General features: G+C 36.6%; 1 protein-coding gene, 1 long non-coding RNA gene and 1 pseudogene across 2 annotated transcripts; 2 read left to right on the top strand and 1 right to left on the bottom strand.

Annotated features, from left to right (window-relative positions):
• Nucleotides 1-4,311: 4,311 nt before the first annotated feature.
• On the top strand, nucleotides 4,312-6,289 carry LOC113326501 (cytochrome P450 86B1-like). The gene is made up of 2 exons (XM_026574219.1): nucleotides 4,312-4,553; nucleotides 5,014-6,289. Exons 1-2 carry the CDS (start codon nucleotides 4,312-4,314, stop codon nucleotides 6,287-6,289), a joined length of 1,518 nt encoding a protein of 505 aa, XP_026430004.1.
• A 2,720-nt stretch (nucleotides 6,290-9,009) lies between these two features.
• LOC113326572 lies at nucleotides 9,010-9,564 on the bottom strand. The gene is made up of 3 exons (XR_003348402.1): nucleotides 9,506-9,564; nucleotides 9,347-9,386; nucleotides 9,010-9,246 (listed from the first exon to the last, which is right to left on the bottom strand). It is a non-coding gene; the product is annotated as an uncharacterized LOC113326572 (long non-coding RNA).
• Nucleotides 9,565-11,279: 1,715 nt separating this feature from the next.
• Nucleotides 11,280-18,722, top strand: LOC113326500 (annotated as a pseudogene).
• Nucleotides 18,723-19,153: the final 431 nt, after the last annotated feature.

Below are 19,153 nucleotides of genomic sequence, written 5' to 3'. Positions count from 1 at the left end.
GATGCATAATGATTGTGCGGTATTGGCCCAAGGCCAATATCCTTCATAATGCGCAATGAATACACTTCAAGCTCAAGGCCATCTACCAAACTGGCCTAATACATCATGATGATGTGAGATTTGTATCTTGGCCAAATGCCAAGCATAATGCGCCATTTTGGCGTGATATTTGTTTTAAGCCAATCTACCTCTTACCGAGCATCGGAAGCTTTGAATGAAGCTTCATATCAGGCCATGGCGCATCATTTAGCATGCGTCATGATAAAAACACTGGGTGTTACAACAATGACGCACGCCAGATCCGAAATAAGGGGATTTATTAGCTGTCCTCCACTATGTAAACTCCTATATAAGGAGCCGAGCACATTGGTAGAAGGGGAGAGATCTTTTTAGAGAGCTTAAACAAGATATTGAAGATAGAGAAAGATTATTTGCTTCACAAGTTAGGGTTTTCACATATCTTTGTATTTGTTCTAATATTTTAATAAAAGTTCTTGAGATTATTATGATGATATCTTAGATTGTTTTATAGATTTTACTAAGAGTGTAGTTGTGAGATTTCTTGCAACTACAGGGTGAATTGCGGTGGGTTTTGTTTTTTGAGTGACTGATGATGATGAAGAGAGGAAATGCAAGAAGGGTGTATTTAAAGTACTTTTACGCTTACAACTTAACCCTAAATTAATTGGATTCTATTTGGGTTTGAAATATGGAAAGAAACTCAAACTCTCAGCCTCAAATGCATGAACCTAGTATATGGTTTCTTAATTTGATGAATTTTTGGAAAAAAATACCCGTGTTTTGCCAAGATTTATTTCTTTTAAAATTAGAAGATTTTGTTTTTGTAATTGCAGAATTTAATAGAGTTGTGCCCGTGCATTTCTTTTAAATTTGGTTTGCGTGGGGCTTCGCCCCGCCCAGCCCCGTGGGATGCATTTTTGATTTGGTGTGAGCAAGGTTTCGCGCTGCCCCGTGGAGATGCATTTTTTATTTGGTGTGCGCGGGCGAACATGGAGATGCATTTTTGATTTGGTGTGCGCGCCCCGCACCGTGGGGATGCATTTTTGATTTGGAGTGCGTGGACTTCGCCCCGTCCTGTGGAGATGCATTTTTTATTTGGTGTGTGCGGGGTTTCGCCCCCGCCCCGTGGGGATGCACTTTTTATTTGGTGTGAGAAAGGCTTCGTCCCGTCCCGTGGAGATGCATTTTTGATATGGTGTGCGCGGGGCTTCGCCCTGTCCCGCCATGTGGAGATGCATTTTTGATTTGGTGTGCGCGGGGCTTAGCCCCTCCCCGTGGAGATGCAATTTTCACTTGGTGTGCGCGGGGCTTCGCTCCGCCCCGTGGCGATGTATTTTTGATTTGGTGATGCGGGCAAACACATTAAATATGTGGAGAATATGTGTATATTTTATTTATTTTTTTCATTTTATTTTCGCAGAAAATATGTAGATTTTTTCCCCTTTATATATTAATTTGGAAAAAAGAGTCATGTGGGGATGCATTTTTGATTTGGTGTGAGCAAGGCTTCGTCCCGTCCCGTGGAGATGCATTTTTGATTTGATGTGCGCGGGGCTTTGCCCCTCCTCGCCCCGTGGAGATACATTTTTGATTTGGTATGCGCGAGGCTTCGCCCCGTCCCGTGGCGATTTATTTTTGATTTGGTGTGGTAGGCAAACACATTAATTTTGTGGAAAATATGTGTATATTTTATTTTCGCAGAAAATATGTGGATTTTTTTTCCTTTGTATATTAATTTGGAAAAAAGAATCCTTATACGGTAGATACTCGATTTCCAAATTGAATTTGGACTTCCATAAAATTTCAAACACGGTATGTTAGGTTTTCCTTTTGAGTTTTTAATTTTTAAACCAATCATACGTTGCCAAGTGTTCTCGCGAATTCTAAATTGAATTTGGTTTCCTTTTTTTTATCTTTTCCTATTCTTTTTAAACCAATCATATGTTGCCAAGTGTCCTCGCCAACTCGAAATTGAATTTGGTTTCTTTTTTTTATATATATTTTCTTATTCTTTTTAAACCAATCATACGTTTCCAAGTGTCCTCACCAAAACGCTCGTTTAACAAAACTCAAAAAAAAAACCTATTTCGGCCAATAGAAAGCGAGGATTTCCTCACCATTTAATGTGAGAGCTTTATTTGTCTAGGCAAACGTAGTTAATATCGCGTATCGGTCTCGTATCGGCCGGATCCGATACACCTATATAAAAGATATTACCGGTTTTTATCGGTGATACATTATTAAAATTAGAATTTTAAATATTTATAAGACCTTAGAAAAAATAATAAGAATCATACACGTATATCAAATTTCCAAAGCATAAGGTGGCAAAATCTTACGCGTTGTGACTGTCGTCCAATTTTGCCGGTAAAATATTTCTTATTATCCTTGCTTTATAATCGAAACAATCACAAATACAACTACGTAGTCAATAAAAATCACTCAAATTCTTCACTATCTTCTATCGTCCACAGCAAAACTCAAATCCATTCAAATTCTTCCTCGAGTATATACGGTGTCCATCTTATATCCTACGTATGGTCATTGATTTTATATCTTAAATATATTAGGGTTTTTTACATTCTCTAATTGACGTTGTACTTGTCTGTAAAGACTAAATGCATGTTGCTCGAAAAACTTATTCACTTTATTTGGTGGTGATTTTGATAATTGATTATACTTGATGGTGCCTAGTTTTCCCTTTATAGAATTCATGTTTACCAACGATGATACTAGAATGCCTAATTTTCCCTTCATGGCTTTCATCTTAACCAAAGATGATATTGGAACCGACATTATCGGTGTATAGGTAAAATCAATATATCGGCCTGTATGAATGTTTTTATCGTTCCATCTTTGTATCGCTGATATTTTCATCGTATAGGTATTTTCCGATACCCGATAAAAACCTGTAATATCGGCGTGTACAACCGATATTAACTACCTTGACTCTATGCCTTTGAGTCTAAAGATTACACCTCAAACACGTTTTAGATTTTCATTATTTGGTAGTGAATTAATTCAGTTTTAAATGTGAAATTAAGGTAGGAGTAGTTCCAAAATTGAATATGCACACCTACAACAACTATGGGTTTTGTTCTAATCAACCACAGTTAAAGTGGTCAGGCACTCGGTGGTTGTACTAAGAGGGATTTGGGGTTCGAATAAGTGGCTTTAGCATAGATACCTTCTCCCAGTTTATACTTGTAAACAATAACGGACGAAAGCGAAGGAATAAGAAGAATTCTAATGTCCTTTTGGTTTAACAAAGGTTTTAGAGAAGAGACTGTCTAATGATCCAAAAATAACCCGCGCGCTCAGTTTCATCCTCGCAAGTCCAGATACATTAAAAAATCTTGAGGCACTTCATGTATGGACGTCGGAATGTATGAGTCATCCCCAAGTCCAGATACTTTGAGAATCTTAGACAAAAAGTTACAAGAAGACTCACCGGAGATACCTAACAATCTCGCGCGTTTCCAAGGAACTTTTCGCATGACGCTTTGAGGTTTGAAGATGGTTTGTAAGTTATCAAACCGAAAACCATTATGATGAAGCAAGCTATAATACTGACGAGATTTTATTGATGAATACATATCCACAGGATTTGTTGGTCGTACAGCTTCAACAAAGATTACAACACTAACAATTGACTGATGCTTATTATGAACTTACATATAACTGTATTACTCTTAGTCTAGGTCTTACGTATTCGCAAAAGCATTCACTCGGTTAGGTCAAAGTTGGTTTCTTTCTTTTAAGGGATGAACTTTGCAATATTATTAGTATATGATTTTGGGTCTCATTTTTTTTTTTGATATTTTATTCTACAGTGGTAAAATCACTGGTGTCCGGCACAAAATTCTTTATATACCCTTCCTTGGTCTTCCGCACTTTTTCTGACCTGTTTTCCTTTCTGATCAATAGAAAAAGTAAAAGATAGAATCGACTCTTTATACTCTGCAACTGTTCAGTCCTTTACATAACCGGCTAACTGCATTCATACTTGTATCAATTCCACCACTAAGTTGTGGGGACTGAAAACTTAAAACACTAACTAATCTCTGATAGATGCTAGTTATTCCACCGTTCATGACGAACATAATCTAGGGACACTGGTAGATAAGTTCAAGATGCTAGACTTACTGCCTTTGGTATGCTAGCAGCTGTGGAATTTGTTCCTTTTCAGTTTTCAAAAACTACTACATTATTGGTTACAATGGCAATATATCTCGAGAAATATAACCTGAACACTGAACCCTTATATGTAATATATCTCGAGAAATAATAATGCAAAATCAAATCAAAACAGCCACCAGAGATAGCTGGTTCGTGGCGTCTATTCGTCCATCTTCATCTGCTGGATGGAAAAACCAGCTACTCTTTGGAAGTTTGGGAGACATGACTGACAAGTACGGTGCATCTTTTACCATCCACCCTGTCTGCGTACAAGGTACGGTACTTGTTATTATTAGTAGTAGTTGGGAGGTAGCGGAAGAGTGTTTATCTACTGATGACACAGTTACCAACCGGTGAATAAATTCTTGACCAACTTAGTACAAACATTTACTAAATGGCGTCTTATTACAACTGCATTGCTTTCTCATTTTGTCCATAAAAGCGATTTTTTTATTTTTTTTTGCTTCACAGCTAGAACTCACAGAACAAAAAACATGGATTCCCACTACACTAAGCTTAACCAGAAATGCACAGAATCTTACAATTCAGTACTAGGACTCTTGTTTTGCTTGATTTTATCCGCTCTATGGTATTTCATACATTACAAGCTCATAGTAAGATGGCCTAATATAGGTAAGCTCCTGTCAATCATCTTTAACGCTCACCGCATTCACGATTGGACCGTTGATATCTCGAAAGCATGTGGTAGCACGATCGTTGGAGAGGACCGTTTTTTAGGCGGCTTGAGATTGTATACACATGCGATCCTCGTAATGCTAAGTATATACTGGCTACTAATTACAATAACTTCAGTGACAGACAAGACTACAGCGATGCGTTTGATATATTTGGTGACGGACTCCTCACTGCCGCGTCAAATTTTTGGACAGCACAAAGAAGGGTTTCACGTTTGACGTTTAACTCGAAGAAAGTTCGTAATATCATTTCTCATAAGGGTAAGAAGGTAGCCCAAGATTCATTGCTTCCTCTATTATCATACTTCTCTAAAGACTCATCGGCTGTGGATTTACAAGATGTGCTCATGAGGTACATGCTTGATACTTCCATTGACATCATTTTTGGTAAAAGGTCTAGTTATCTTTCAACCAGCCTTCCACCAAACGAGTTCGGAAAAGCTATGAACGATGCTTCAGAGGCTATATTCTATAGACATATGGTACCTATCTCATGGTGGAAGTTATCTCGACGTTTGAAGATCGGTAGTAACGAGAAGAAGTTGGAGGCAGCATGGAAAATTATAGATCGTCACATATCAAAGTACATTAAAGCTAAAAGAGAAACAATGGTGGCTAAAGGAAGTACAAAAGTAAATGAATATGAAGAAAATGGTCTACTAGATGTATACATGAGTATTAAAGATGGTGAAAAGGATGAACTGATGTTATCCAAGATGTGCACTGACAAGTTCTTTAGGGACACTTGTATTAATTTCCTCATCGCTGGACGTGATTCAACAGGGTCCACTCTCTCTTGGTTCTTCTGGTTGATATTTAAGAACCCATCTGCAGAGGCAAAGATACTTGAAGAACTTGAGCTTGTGATCATATCCAAGAAGATTAATAAAATGGAGAAGAAGCATCCTGTGATGTTTGATGCAGTTGACCAAACATGGATGGTGTATCTTCATGCAGCCATATGTGAATCACTAAGACTGTACCCGGCCGTTCCTCTTCTCCGCAAAACTTCCACAAATAATGATGTATTTCCTGATGGAACAAAAGTGTGCCCAGGGATGACTGTTATAATCTCTTTATACGCCATGGGAAGGATGGAATGTGTATGGGGGAAGGATTGTTTGGAATTCAAGCCGGAAAGGTGGATCGGTGAAGATGGCAAGTTAAATCCTGAAACCATGTCTAAGTTTTTCTCATTCAGCCTAGGTCCTAGGAACTGTATTGGGAAAGACATGGCTTTCGTGTTGATGAAATTAGTTTCTTCAGCTATAATTTATAACTTCCATCTTGAAATTTTAGAGGGTCAGAATATTGTGCCAGCACCAGCAATAAACTTTAGAATGATGAATGGGTTAATGGTAAGGTTAAGGGAAAGGGAAAGGGTATCTCAATAATATGTTTCTATATAAAAATGTCTAATTTCAATAAAATGTCCACGGGTAGAAGTAGTTAAAACCCATGATTATTGTAGTAGTTTGCGATGTATTGGTGATGAATAAATCTAGTTGTTGTTGAATCTTAATTGAATTGAATTACATGATGCACCTACCGAGAAATTGAAATTAATATTGTTGTTGTAAGGTACAACATGAGTTTCATGCATGCTTATATGAGATTGACATGTGAAATAAATTTTGAAACTTTCAGTGAGGATAAAGATGAAGCTCTAGCAATGCTTCAACAATTATCAATGGATGCTCGTATGCATGTGATCGGCAGTCAATGTCGCGAGACCGACTTAATCGAAATCGAAATTGGCATGATAAAAAATGATAGTATATGATTATTTAATGAGAGAGGACTCGTGCTCCAAGAAAGTTCAAACAATCCCAAGGTATGAAGTAAGATATTTTTTGGAAGTGTTTGGAATAGTTCTTGAGTGGATGAAGAAAGACATCAACGTCTGGAGGCAATTTGTGTTGTGGGACTTTTTCCTCACATGAAAACGGTTTCCATCATGACATATTTATGCAAAAGCACCCCTGCAATAAGATTAATTATTACGCTCATACCGGAGAATGCTAAACAAGAACTCCCTTGAATGCTTGGGGTAGATACATAAATATCGCATTACCATAGTTAGGCGAGTCAAGAAGACTAAACAAACGCGAAAGAGAGGATCACATCAGAACGCGATGATATAACCCTGATGAGTCACTATCGAGGTAAGTAATGATGTCATAATGTGGTTGCGCGAAAATAAGGTTCACGTGTTAAGTGTGACACCTTGTGCAAATAAAAGGTTTATATCAACGCGATGGTATCCCATGGAGATAGCAGAGATAATAATTGAAAATGATGGCTTTATTAGGTGTCATCCACTATATAATATTAGTTGTCATCCACTGTATAAAAACCTATATAATGGGCAAGAGAGCATTGTAAAAGGGTTAAGATCTATTCTAGTTTAAGTATTATCTTGGAGAGAAAGTTGTGTGAGTTCTAAAACTAGGGTCTACATATATCCTCCATTGTGATATTATCATCTTCTTAATAATACTTGAGTTTATGTTTGCTGTGTGTTGATTCATTTACATAAGATCATAAGTGTGTAGTTGTAGGTTTTTCCTGTAGCTACACTTGGTACGCAGTTTGGTTTGTATTCAATGGTCATGGAAATCCGCTAGCTTGGCAAGGAACTCATAGGGGTAAGAGAAGTGCAGTAGCATGGTGATAGGCCATGTCCTAATACGGTTTATGATTTTGACATGTCATTTTTTTTAATGCCTGGATCAAACAATTACTTGAATATTTTGACACGTTCATCCCTCTTTGACAACTTGCTCAATGGTGTAGCACCTCCCTGTCATTATGTCATCAATGGACACCACTGTAGGATGGTTCTTTTTGAAAGCCATCGTGGAAGATACCGTTGGACATTCCAGAGAGCATGCTTTTAGCTAAAGTGCTTCAAGGAAACTCTAGAATTATTGGATCACCTTGTAATTATCTGAAGAAGATTACCAGCTGATGAAGAAAAAGTAGTTGTCTCGAAGGTGAAAAGCGTTAAACAGTTCTTACCGGTTCTAAAACACTACAGAAATGATAGACCATAAGAAGTACAAAGTCAACGCGTTGGCATGAATCAAGTAGAAGAGTGACTTACAACAAACAAAAAACAAAATCTAAAATTGATAATATCAGTTTAGGCAATTCTACACGCATTCCATTGAATATGGATGAATAAGAAAAAATTTATTCGATGGCATGCCACATTCAGGTCTGGCTCCTATTCACTTACCCTTATGGGTGCAACCCTGACAGCCAATTTACTCTTCATCTAATATTCTGAATATATAGTTGGAACTTAATTGTACTGTATCTTGGTAGCTCTAAATGTCCTACATTTAGTTAAGCATTTATAGATATCTTTAATGTGCAACAAATATTTATATCCTTTCAGATATACACTACAAGAAAAACTAGCTTAAGCAACCGGTCGATTTAAGTTGCAAAAATCCGTTTTGAGTCACTCAAACCCTTAGAGCGATTAAAAGTGGCACTCGCTCTGGAGTTGTAAGAGGTGGGATCTGTAAAGACCTAGAGCAGCTAGGTAATCGCTTAAAATGTTGTCCAACTACCATGTATCGACTAACTAAGGTCATGGGTTTAAATATACTCCAACTTACTTGAGCGAGTAATGTACTTAATTGGTACATGGGTGAACCAGCTAAAACCTGATGCTTGCTACATGAGTTTTTGAGGTATTAGTTTTCAATCTGTATAGACTTTGAACAACTTGACTGAAATTCTTAATGTCGCTGGTATAGTCTTTAAGCAATTTGTCTGAAGTTAGTTGCTCAAACTCTCATCAACGAAAATATTAATTCCGGTTAGTTAAAAGGCTTTCCGACTACACCAATTCCGATTCAGATGAATAGTAATATCAAATCAAAACTAATACAGAGAATAATTAACCAAATCATGAACATAATTGATCAATTTTATTATTATTATAAATTCGATTTACAACCATTTATTACAGGAAAAAGAAAAGAAAATACAATTTCATTTCTTTAAAATAAAAAGAAAAATTACAATTTTATCAAATACACTTCAATTTTACACCTAAAGATTTACAATTTTCAATTTTATCAAATTACAATTTTACAATTTTATCAAATACACTTCAATTTTACACCATTGATAAACCACTTCAGCTTTGTAGCACCCATCACAGTTCCTCAAATCTCACTGAAAAAGCTCAAAAACACTTAGAGAATCTCACTGCTGCGACCTTATACCATTTAATCTGTTTTTCGACTCTGATTCTTAGATCACTAAAGTGAGTACTGATTCTAGATCTACTTCATGAACATCCCTCCGAAAATAGAAGTGAAAAACCTGAGTCCTGCATTTAGAAACAAACAAATACAGACATTAACTTTAAATTAGACATACAATAACATCAAAAACTGAATCAAGAAGCTAACTTGACATCTGGTACCTACCCTTAAAGCTCAATGAAGTAAACTTCACCTGATTTTACACCTGATTTATTCATTAAAGAAAAAAAAGATCAGACCCGTTGGAGAGAAAAAACAAAGAAATTTAAAGAACTGAAAAATGTAAAGTAATGACAAACATGTTCATACATATTTAACCTTCACCTGAACAGAACACCAAAAGCTGGTAAAATGAAAATCCATTTGTTTTCGTTTTAGTAAGATTTGAGACGTAGATCAATAAAAATTATCAGTAAAAAATTGATGAACATCAACAAATAACCTCTATCAATTACAAGAGAGACAATTTATGTTCGAGACGAGGGAGGCATTCAACCTGTAACAGAGAGAAGGAACGAGAAGAGAGAAGGGGAGAGAGATTGAATGGAGTTAGCGGCGGAACGAGTTTAGAGCAAAAAAATTAGGGTTTCTATAAGTTTCCAAGGAGAAACGAAATACAACCCTTAGGATTATAGAGATCCTGAACTAAATTGACGGCTAAGATTAAAGATGCCACGTCAGGAACTTCTCGATTGTTCTTGTACCATGTGACTATGTGAGACACATTGTAGTCCTCCCTTGAAATGTAACTGGAAATTTTGTGCCCCGTTCAAAACATGGTTTTTTTTTTTAATTGGTCAAATGGAAAATTCGTTTAATATGTAAAGCATTGATTATTGCGCTGCATATTTTCCGTCAAATTACATGGGCCACATAGGAAACTTTTGGCTATGGTGGAGAATATTTTGGTTGATGTCGGTTTGGTTCTAGGGCATATGTGGTATGGCTGATTTTGGTCCATGTAGGCTCATTTTTTTTTCTTTTTTCGGGAGGAATTAGGGCTGCACATGGGCGGGTATGGGCGGGTATAAGCTAAAACCAACCTCGCACCCACAGACTGCGGTTTTTTTTTTCAAAACCAACTCCGCACCCACAAACAACGGGCGGTTTTTGTTACCCGCCCGCTACGGGTTGGGCGGGTATGGGTTTAAACGGGTTTAAACCCGCTTTATATTCAAGTATTTAGAGTAACTTCTATTCTCCTTGATTAAGTGAGAAAAAAAAACCAAAACCCCCAAAATATTCATATCTAGGAAGTTCACAGATGAAGATTAAGTGTTGAATCTGTTGATTTTTCGATTGTTGTCGATTTTTGGTGAAGATTCGAAGTTGTTGTTGTCGATTTCTGGTGAAGATTTCTGGTAATTGTCGTTCGTAGGTGAAGAAGAAAAACTGAGGAGGAAGAAGAGGAGAGGCCGAACAGAGAGAAGAGTGTAGAAAGTGAATGAGGGTTATCAGTTATCCTATCTACTAGTATTAGGGTTTCATAATGGACGACTAGGATTAGTTTTATCTAATGATATATAATCTGCGGGTTTTTTGGGCGGGTATGGGCGGGTATTAGCTTAAACCAACCTCGCAACCACAAACATCGGTTTTTTTTTCATAACCAACCCCGCACCCACAACGGGCGGGTATGGATTAAAAACCCACGGATTTAGCGGGTACGGGTGGGTTTGGATATCGTGGGAGGGTCTTGTGCAGCCCTAGGAGGAATAAAAGAAGATCTCGCTATGTCAGATTTTATACTATAAGATCAACCTTGGTATAGGGGCGGCAAGGAATGGTAGAGGGGCGGTAAGGGTGATAGCAATGTCCCTCTAATTGGTTAGGGGGTGTCTTATGAGGGTTGTTAATTGACTAGATTACCCTTTTCACCTCAAAGGGACTAATTTACCCTTGCTTTTGTGGTTGAAAATACTGAATTGTCCTTCCCCATTATTAACCCAATTCAAACTGATTTTCAAAACAGTTTTGTTTTCTCTACTTCATCTTATTCTCCTCTTCTCCACCACCATTAAAACTTATTTTCATCGTTCCTCTTCGATTAATCGGTGAGTTGAAAATTAATAATCGTTGATTTGAAACTATATTAGAGATGCCGAAGAAGAAGGTTGCTGAAGATTGTAGCGGTTCTAATGAACCAAATCCTCCATTAGGTCAAGAACATCAATTTGAAACTCCTCAACCATCAAAATCATGCACAATGACTTATATAAGGTATGTTTCGAAAAACCCAGTTAGTGTTTAGTCTATTGTGTTTGATTTAAGTTAGTTTTGTATGAAAAATTAGGGTTTTGGATCGAAATTGAAACTGGGAATTGAAACTTGCATGTGAGGTTCGGTTGGAAATAACCCACATACCAACCGTACCTGCAAATTTTGAAGAACATACGGTTGTTTTAAACCCAAATACGAAGCGTACCTTGAAAAAATTGAGATTTAGGTTTAGGTACGGTTCGTATCGAAACGTTAGTTATCAACCGTATTTGAGTCCGGTTTGTAACTTAAAGGACGTTACCAACCCTATATTCTCCTGCGCATGTTTGAAATTGTTAAGTTCGGTTACAAAATTTTGTTGAATTACCAAACGAAGTTGGGTACGGTTGGTATGGAAACCCAAGTTACAAACCGTACCTGGGTCCGGTTTGTAACTTAAGTCACATTATCAACCGTATATTGTCCTGTGTATGTTAGAAGTTGTTATGTTCGGTTACAAAATTTAGTTCATTCCTCTACAATTTAGTTCAGAAGAACATACGGTTGGTTATTTGAAAACTTTAACCAACCGTATGTATACATCGATCACATATATTAAAGTTAAAGTATATGAACGATGCATTAAAACAAAAATATTAAGTGCATGTAATCCATAGAGGTGATGGATGATAATATTTGAGGGACGGTATCATGTAAAATTTTCATCTTTAAGAATGACTAGATATGTATCGGACATTTTATTTTAACCATTCTTTTGATTTGGTTGTGAGGGATTTCGCCGTGCTCCTTGACGATGTATTTTTTTTAGTGTTATCCCGTCCTGTCTCGATGCATTACTTAAATGGAAAAAAGATAGGAAACATGTGTGGATTTGATTTATTTTTTCCTTTTATTTTGATGAGAAATGTGCTAATGACCGAAAAATGTAAATTTGATTTCTGCTCTTTAGTTAAATACACTTTTTTTATATAAAGGATACAAATTTTGATATTAAATTTGTTTTATAAAATATTTGATAACATCATCACTCATATCGATTTTAATCTGATATTTTTGAGAATGATCTAGTTATTTTGATAGAGTGGAGTAAACTAAGTTAAACTGGATTGAGCTCATGGATAATTGGTAAAGATAAGCATGGTCCGACAATGCTGGTAGCAACTGAGTACTAGTGGAACGAATTAGATGGAGTATTTACTTTACTTATTTTTGATAAGGGAAGTCTGGTCATTTTAACAGTCTCCATAATATTTATTGCACAAATTTCATTTTAACAGTCTCCATTAGGGCTGCACATGGTCCGGTACATCCCGGTTCTCTTATGCAACCGGTCCCTGTACTTGGTGTTTACCGGTACCTCATTTTGAGGACCTGTACCTGTACTTGTCTCCATAATATTTATTGCACTAATTTCAATTAAGGGTAATATGGTCATTTTCACAGTCAGTGATATTTACTCTGCTTATTTCTGATAAGGGTAGTCTGGTCATTTTCACAGTCTCCATAATATTTATTTCACTAATTCCCATTAAGGGTAATATGGTCATTTTTACAGTCACTAATATTTACTTTACTTATTTCTGATAAGGGCAGTCTAGTCATTTTCAAAGTCTCCATAATATTTATTGCACTAATTTCAATTAAGGGTAACATGGTCTTTCAACCTGTGACGTTCGAATCAGATATATTTCTTCTTCAGTTCATCCGAACAGAACCTGTGTGTTTAAGGTTTCTAAGAATATTTCTGGGGAATATTACCCGTAAATGGTCGGATTCAACGTTTTTGCGAACTCTCAGACTTATAATAGTCCACTCATGGCCAAGTTTCGATCTCGGAGCAAGTTTCTTTCTCGAAGTTGACAAATTTTTGTGTGTTTAAGGTTTCTGAGAATATTACGATGGAATATTACCTGTAAATGGTTGGATTCATCGTGTTTGCGAACTGTGAGACTTAAAGTAGTTCGTTCCTGGCCAGGTTTCGATCTCTTAGCCAGTTTATTCCCGTAAATGCTTGGATTCATCGTTTTTGCGAACTGTCAGGCTTAAAGTAGTCCGCTCCTATCCAGGTTTCGATCTCAGAGCGAGTTTCTTTATCGAAGTTGATGAATTTGTATGTGTTTAAGGTTTCTGAGAATATTCTCATGGAATCTTACCCGTAAATGATTGGATTTCATCGTTTTTGCGAACTGCCATACTTATAGTAGTCTACTCCTTGCCAGGTTTCGCTCTCGGAGCGAGTCTCTTTATCGAAGTTGAGGAATTTGTATGTGTTTAAGGTTTCTGAGAATATTCCCATGGAGTTTTACCCGTAAATAGTTGGATTCAATGTTTTTGCGAATTCTCAGACTTATAGCAGTCCGCTCCTGGCCAGGTTTCGATCTCGGAGCCACTTTCTCAAAGTTGACGAATATGTGTGTGTTTAAGGTTTCTGAGAATATTCCTGAGGAATATTAACCGTAAATGGTTGGATTCATCGATTTTGATGATGTATCCTGCTAACTTTGAAGTCAGAACCCTCCTGGAGCTTCTTGGTTCATAGTCTGTACGCCGTTATACCAAATCAGAAGTTCGAATCGACACTGAGCTTCATATTTATCGATTTCGTGATGTATCGTGCTAAGTTTGATGTCGGAACCCTCTCGGATCTTCTTGGTTCATAGTTTGTATGCCGTTATATATACCATGAAGTTCGAATCGACATTGAGCTTCATATTTATCGATTACGTGATGTATCATGCTAAGTTTGATGTCAGAACCCTCCCGGAGCTTCTTGGTTCTTGAATTGTATGTTGTTATACCACATTTGAAATTCAAATCGACACTGAGCTTCATATTTATCGATTACGATGATGTATCCTTCTAAGTTTGAAGTTCGAACCCTTCTGGAGCTTCTTGGTTCATAGCTTGTATGCCGTTATACCATATTTGAAGTTCATGACTAGTATGACTACTCAAAATTGCTTCATGAACTATGTGATTAGTCGAAATTCAAATCTGAAGCACAAAAGCACAAAGGAAACACACTTTCTTATTTTTATTCTTCATTCCCATATTTTTTTCAGAATTTTTTTATTACTGAATATCGATATTAATATCCTAAATTTATTGATATATTTTTTGGATTTTTTTCATATCGAAAATTGATAATAAAATCGAATACGCGAGTTTGAACTAGCACAAAGATAACACACAAGATTCTCAAATGCTAAAGCGAATCCACACCGTCCCTTAATTTTTGTAATCCGTATGACACTAATCTGACCAATAGAAAAGTAGAATAACAATCATGATCCGTATGTCATTAATCGGAACAATAGGAAACTAGGATAACAATCATGATCCCAATGACACTAATCGGACCAATATGAAACTAAAATATGCTATGGACGGATTAACTCACAAAGAAAAGTCATACGGATTGCCTCTTTATCTAACATTCTAAAAAAGTATTTTCAACTTACAATAAATTATGAATTTTATCGGTTTCCCCTTCTCCCATAAACTCTCTTAATTGCATTATCCACCAACATTTTGCTACTCAACTTATCTTAACTTTACTCAATTTCTTGTTATTTTTCAATACTTAGTACTATAATTTAGAGATCAATTAGCGATGTAAATCACACAAGATGCTTCCCACGCTAGAGATACCAATTATGATCCTCATGATGCATATCTAGCAAATTGAAAACACCAAAGCTACCAGATATGATCCGCATGATATATATTTAGCCAATAGGAAACAAGGATCTTTAATCGTATGGCTATAAACGCAAAACACAAGCAAGGATTCGGATTACTACCTTATCCAACGGTGCCAAAACTACAGCTCTTATGTGGCGCGAAAACATCTTAGGGTATACGAATTGGCGGGAATGTTGGCGCGTTTTTTGGGTGAAATTTAAAATTCATATTTGGTAAATCTAGAATTGAAACCCTGAGGCAGAAACTCTCTCCTTATCTCTCATTTGGAACCTTTTCACAGCTTCTATCTCACCTCTCTTTCTTTTTTTCTTTCTTTCTTTCTGTGTCTCAATTTCTGTAAAAAAACTCCGATCCATCACATATCTTATGAAGTAAAACAAAAAGTAAAACTTGTTTCCGGAATTAAACCTCAAATCCGTAACATCTCTAGTTCACAGTTTGAGAGGAACTCGAATCCCTCGTTTCTCTCTCAGAAATTGAAAGGGAATGACGCGGCCGTTACAGTTTTAGGTTTGTTCTGATTTCTCTTTTTATTCCCTTGAGAAAGTTTTGATGCTATATATTGTTCAGATCCAGGGTTTTATCAGTATGGGATTTGTTTGATTTTTGGATTTCTTGAGCGGTTCATTTAATTTTGGGGTTTTAATCAATTTATTACTTCGATTTTGTCCGGTTACTGTTGGCAATTGATTGATTCAAAAAAATTTTCAGTGAAAATTGTTTCTTTTACCAAGAATTTATCAAGATTTAGTAAGCTAGATATTTCATCTGTTTACCTAAATCTCTTTGGGCGTGCTCGTTTTATTTAGTTTTTATACAGGCTTGTATCTTTCTCTATTAGATGTTTTCTTCGTTTATTTTACTTTTCTTAGATAGACTTTCATTGAATTAAGGAACAAAATTGATTTTCTTCAAAGTGGGATTCATTCAATTGAAATCTGGGTTGAGTTTTTAGAATTATCTGTTCATGTAATAGGGGAAATTTGAGATTTTTAGAAGTGGGTAGTGATGGAGTTGAGCTTAACAAATTGTGCTTTCTGTCTATTACAAATTTGTTACTACCCAAATTAAAATCCCTGTGAATTTTAATCGTTTGGGTATTGCTTTTTTGGTTGTGATTGCTTAGTCATTGTCTTATGAATCGCTGCTTTGGGTTCTGATTAGAAGAAATTTTTATTTAACAAATATGTGATTTATGTTGTTCCAGTCGGGCAGCCATGTGGGTAACAGTAGTCTGATTTGCTTTCTGTTGCAATACGAGAGAGTTTGTCAAAGTAAAGGATGATTGTGATGCCTACCATTATGCTGACAAGTGACAAGCGTTTTATGTTGTTTGAGTCATAATTGAGATATGAGAGGATTTGTGAAAGAAAAGGCTCATTCTTATGCTCACCATTAGGCATTATGCTTTGGTAGATTTTTTTTGCTCAGTGTGTTTATTTGAAGCCTGTTTAGGTATGGGATAACATTTGTGAACTATATCATTTCTATGCGAATCCATTATTCAGTTGCTGGTTCATCTTCATTTGTATGTGATAATGAAGTACCATGACCGTCAAATGTTTTTTCAGGGATCCTACCTTTACTCACTTGTTGCTAGTTGGAATCCTTTTATTATAATTGACCTTGCTCTATTTTTTTTTACAGTACACTGCCCTCAAGCCATTGGGAGACACAAGCCCTTGGGAGACACAAGCCCTTGGGAGATAGGGTGCTTGTTGTAGCCAAGACAGCAGAGCAGAAGACCACAGGTGGTATTCAGTCGCCTTCTACCGCTCAGACTAAGCCACAAGGAAGTGAGATCCTTGCTATTGAGAAGGGTAAGACCGTCGGAAAGGCCCAAGTCGATGTTAGTGTGAAGGTAATGATTAACTCAGCTAAGGGTATTTATCTTCTGTGTGTCTATGGTTTTGAATTGACATTAACAATTGTAAGCTGATTTGTTGGTAGACTGGTGCTCAAATCATTTACTCCAAATACGCCGGAACTGAAGTGGACTTGAATGGAGTAAGCCATCTTTTATTGAATGACGATGGCATTGTTGGTATTCTCGAGACCGAAGATGTCAAGGATTTTAAGCCCCTGAGCGAACGCGTGTTAATTAACGTCTGTTCCCACTTTACATAGTCAGATTCTTCATAAATCTAGAGAAATTTAAGGTGTCGATATAAGTAAAGAATGGCTTGGGAGAGTAATAAATTGGAAAAACAATTGCACGGAAATTTTACAGGGGAGGGTTGGACCTTGCACTATGAGGCACCATAGTAGTATTGGGTTCATGTGAACATGGTTTCTTTTACCTAAGCAGGCAATATTTTAAATTGGGGTTGTTACTCGTTGCATTATTTTGGTTGTAGTATAATTTGTGATTACATATTTGAGTGATTGCCTATTTAATAGTGGTTTTTACACATGATCGTGTTCAGGTTGAGGAGGCCGAGAAGTAAACTGCTGGTGGGTTACTTCTAACAGAGGATAACAAGGAAAAGCCCTCCATTGGAACGGTAAGAAAACTTCTGTTTTACGGGTTTGAGTTACACATGCATTACCTGCTAGGTTCATCTCAGTCAATATCCATGTACGTCCTACCTTTGAGCTGTGTACAAATGTCCATTTAGAGTGCTTCAGAGTATACAATTGAATTGTACAAATTATTATATAGGTATATCAGTTTGTCCTTTCTTTGTACATGTACTATGTAAGCTGATGTGACCTGTGCCATTAGAAGCAATAGCCATGATAATTTTACACCTATCTTGACATTTACTTAGGCAATTCCCCTCTATGTTTTTTTTTATCATAGTTTGTCCATCATGAGTAGTCACTGTTTTCTTATAATTCTGCAGATAAAAGGTCCTTCATTTCAGAGTTTACAAACACGAATGAAACACCTGAAAAACAAATCAAGCCATCAAAGAAGTAAGTCATGCATATCTCTTTTAACCTTGCATAATGATTATTTGGTTAGTTATTCAGGAATATCAATTTGGTGACTAACGGGGAACTCATAAGAACATGTGTAACTTCAGTTCAGGGTAAATACTCATATTGATTCATCTTTAAAATACAACCTATTTAACAAGACAAGGAGTTCAATCATAAGTGTTCTGTATTCACCTAGTTGCGGTAAACCATGAATCTAATGTCGGGTCTTTGCAAAAGTTCGAAGATTGGTTCTGCTAGATCATTTCTGCAGACCGACATTTCTTTTTCTTTTTATTTTCTTTCTTGATTGGCAAAACCTGCGGTCTTCTCAGCACCTTGCTTGTCACTAGTATATGCGCATACCCATTTTACGAATCTTGCTATAGTCACCATCTTTCATAATCTGTATATACTCACAAGGCATAACTAGTATTCATTTCTGCTTAAAGGTATGGACCTGAATCAGAAGTAATTCAATTGCAGCGAGAGCTTCAAAAAAGCCTTCCGACCAACTTGAGGTGTGTCACTCTCTCGTAGTTCTTATTTCTGCTTCTGTTATCTGTTGTGTTTTCATATTTTAACTTGATGTATGCGTAATGACCCTTGTCATTCTGTTTTGCATTAATATGAGAAGTTTCAAACGGAGCTACAAAAAGCTGTTGGAGGAGAAGAAAGTGGGGAGAAGCAATAATGCCTGCAAGCAAGTCATTATCTACACAAATCTGGCAGTGTGTTGAGTGATAGAATAAATGACTTGTACTAGTGTGAATTTTGAGTTTTTATTAGTGTTTCTCGGATTTTGAACATAAGTGTCGATTGAATTCAGCTGTAAGTTGGATTAAGTGTAACTTGACAAAAACAATTGTTTAGGGGAGAATTTGAATTACGATTGGGTGTATATCTATTGGATTAAATTCATTGTTTTTTTTCAAACTCTTATGCAGGATGATTAGTAAACTGTCCAACCAATGAGCTAAGCTAGCTACATGCTCGCGGTCTCTTCTGATTTGGTGATTCTAAACTTGGTTGCTGAGACAGGTTTGACCGACCAAAATTTATTTTGACTTGCTGGTCTGTGGTCGCTTGACGTAAATAGCTACTAACCTACTATGGCACTCGCTA

Source organism: Papaver somniferum, unplaced genomic scaffold, assembly GCF_003573695.1.
Source record: "Papaver somniferum cultivar HN1 unplaced genomic scaffold, ASM357369v1 unplaced-scaffold_10, whole genome shotgun sequence".
In the NCBI taxonomy this organism is placed as follows: domain Eukaryota; kingdom Viridiplantae; phylum Streptophyta; class Magnoliopsida; order Ranunculales; family Papaveraceae; genus Papaver; species Papaver somniferum.
This window is presented reverse-complemented; position numbering and strand designations above follow the sequence as displayed.

Coding starts and splice junctions, on each gene's coding strand:
- LOC113326501 (XM_026574219.1), top strand. CDS start 4,312: ATGCAAAATCAAATCAAAACAGCCACCAGAGATAGCTGGTTCGTGGCG. Junction 4,554..5,013: donor GATGACACAGTTACCAACCG/GTGAATAAATTC, acceptor CAATAACTTCAG/TGACAGACAAGACTACAGCG.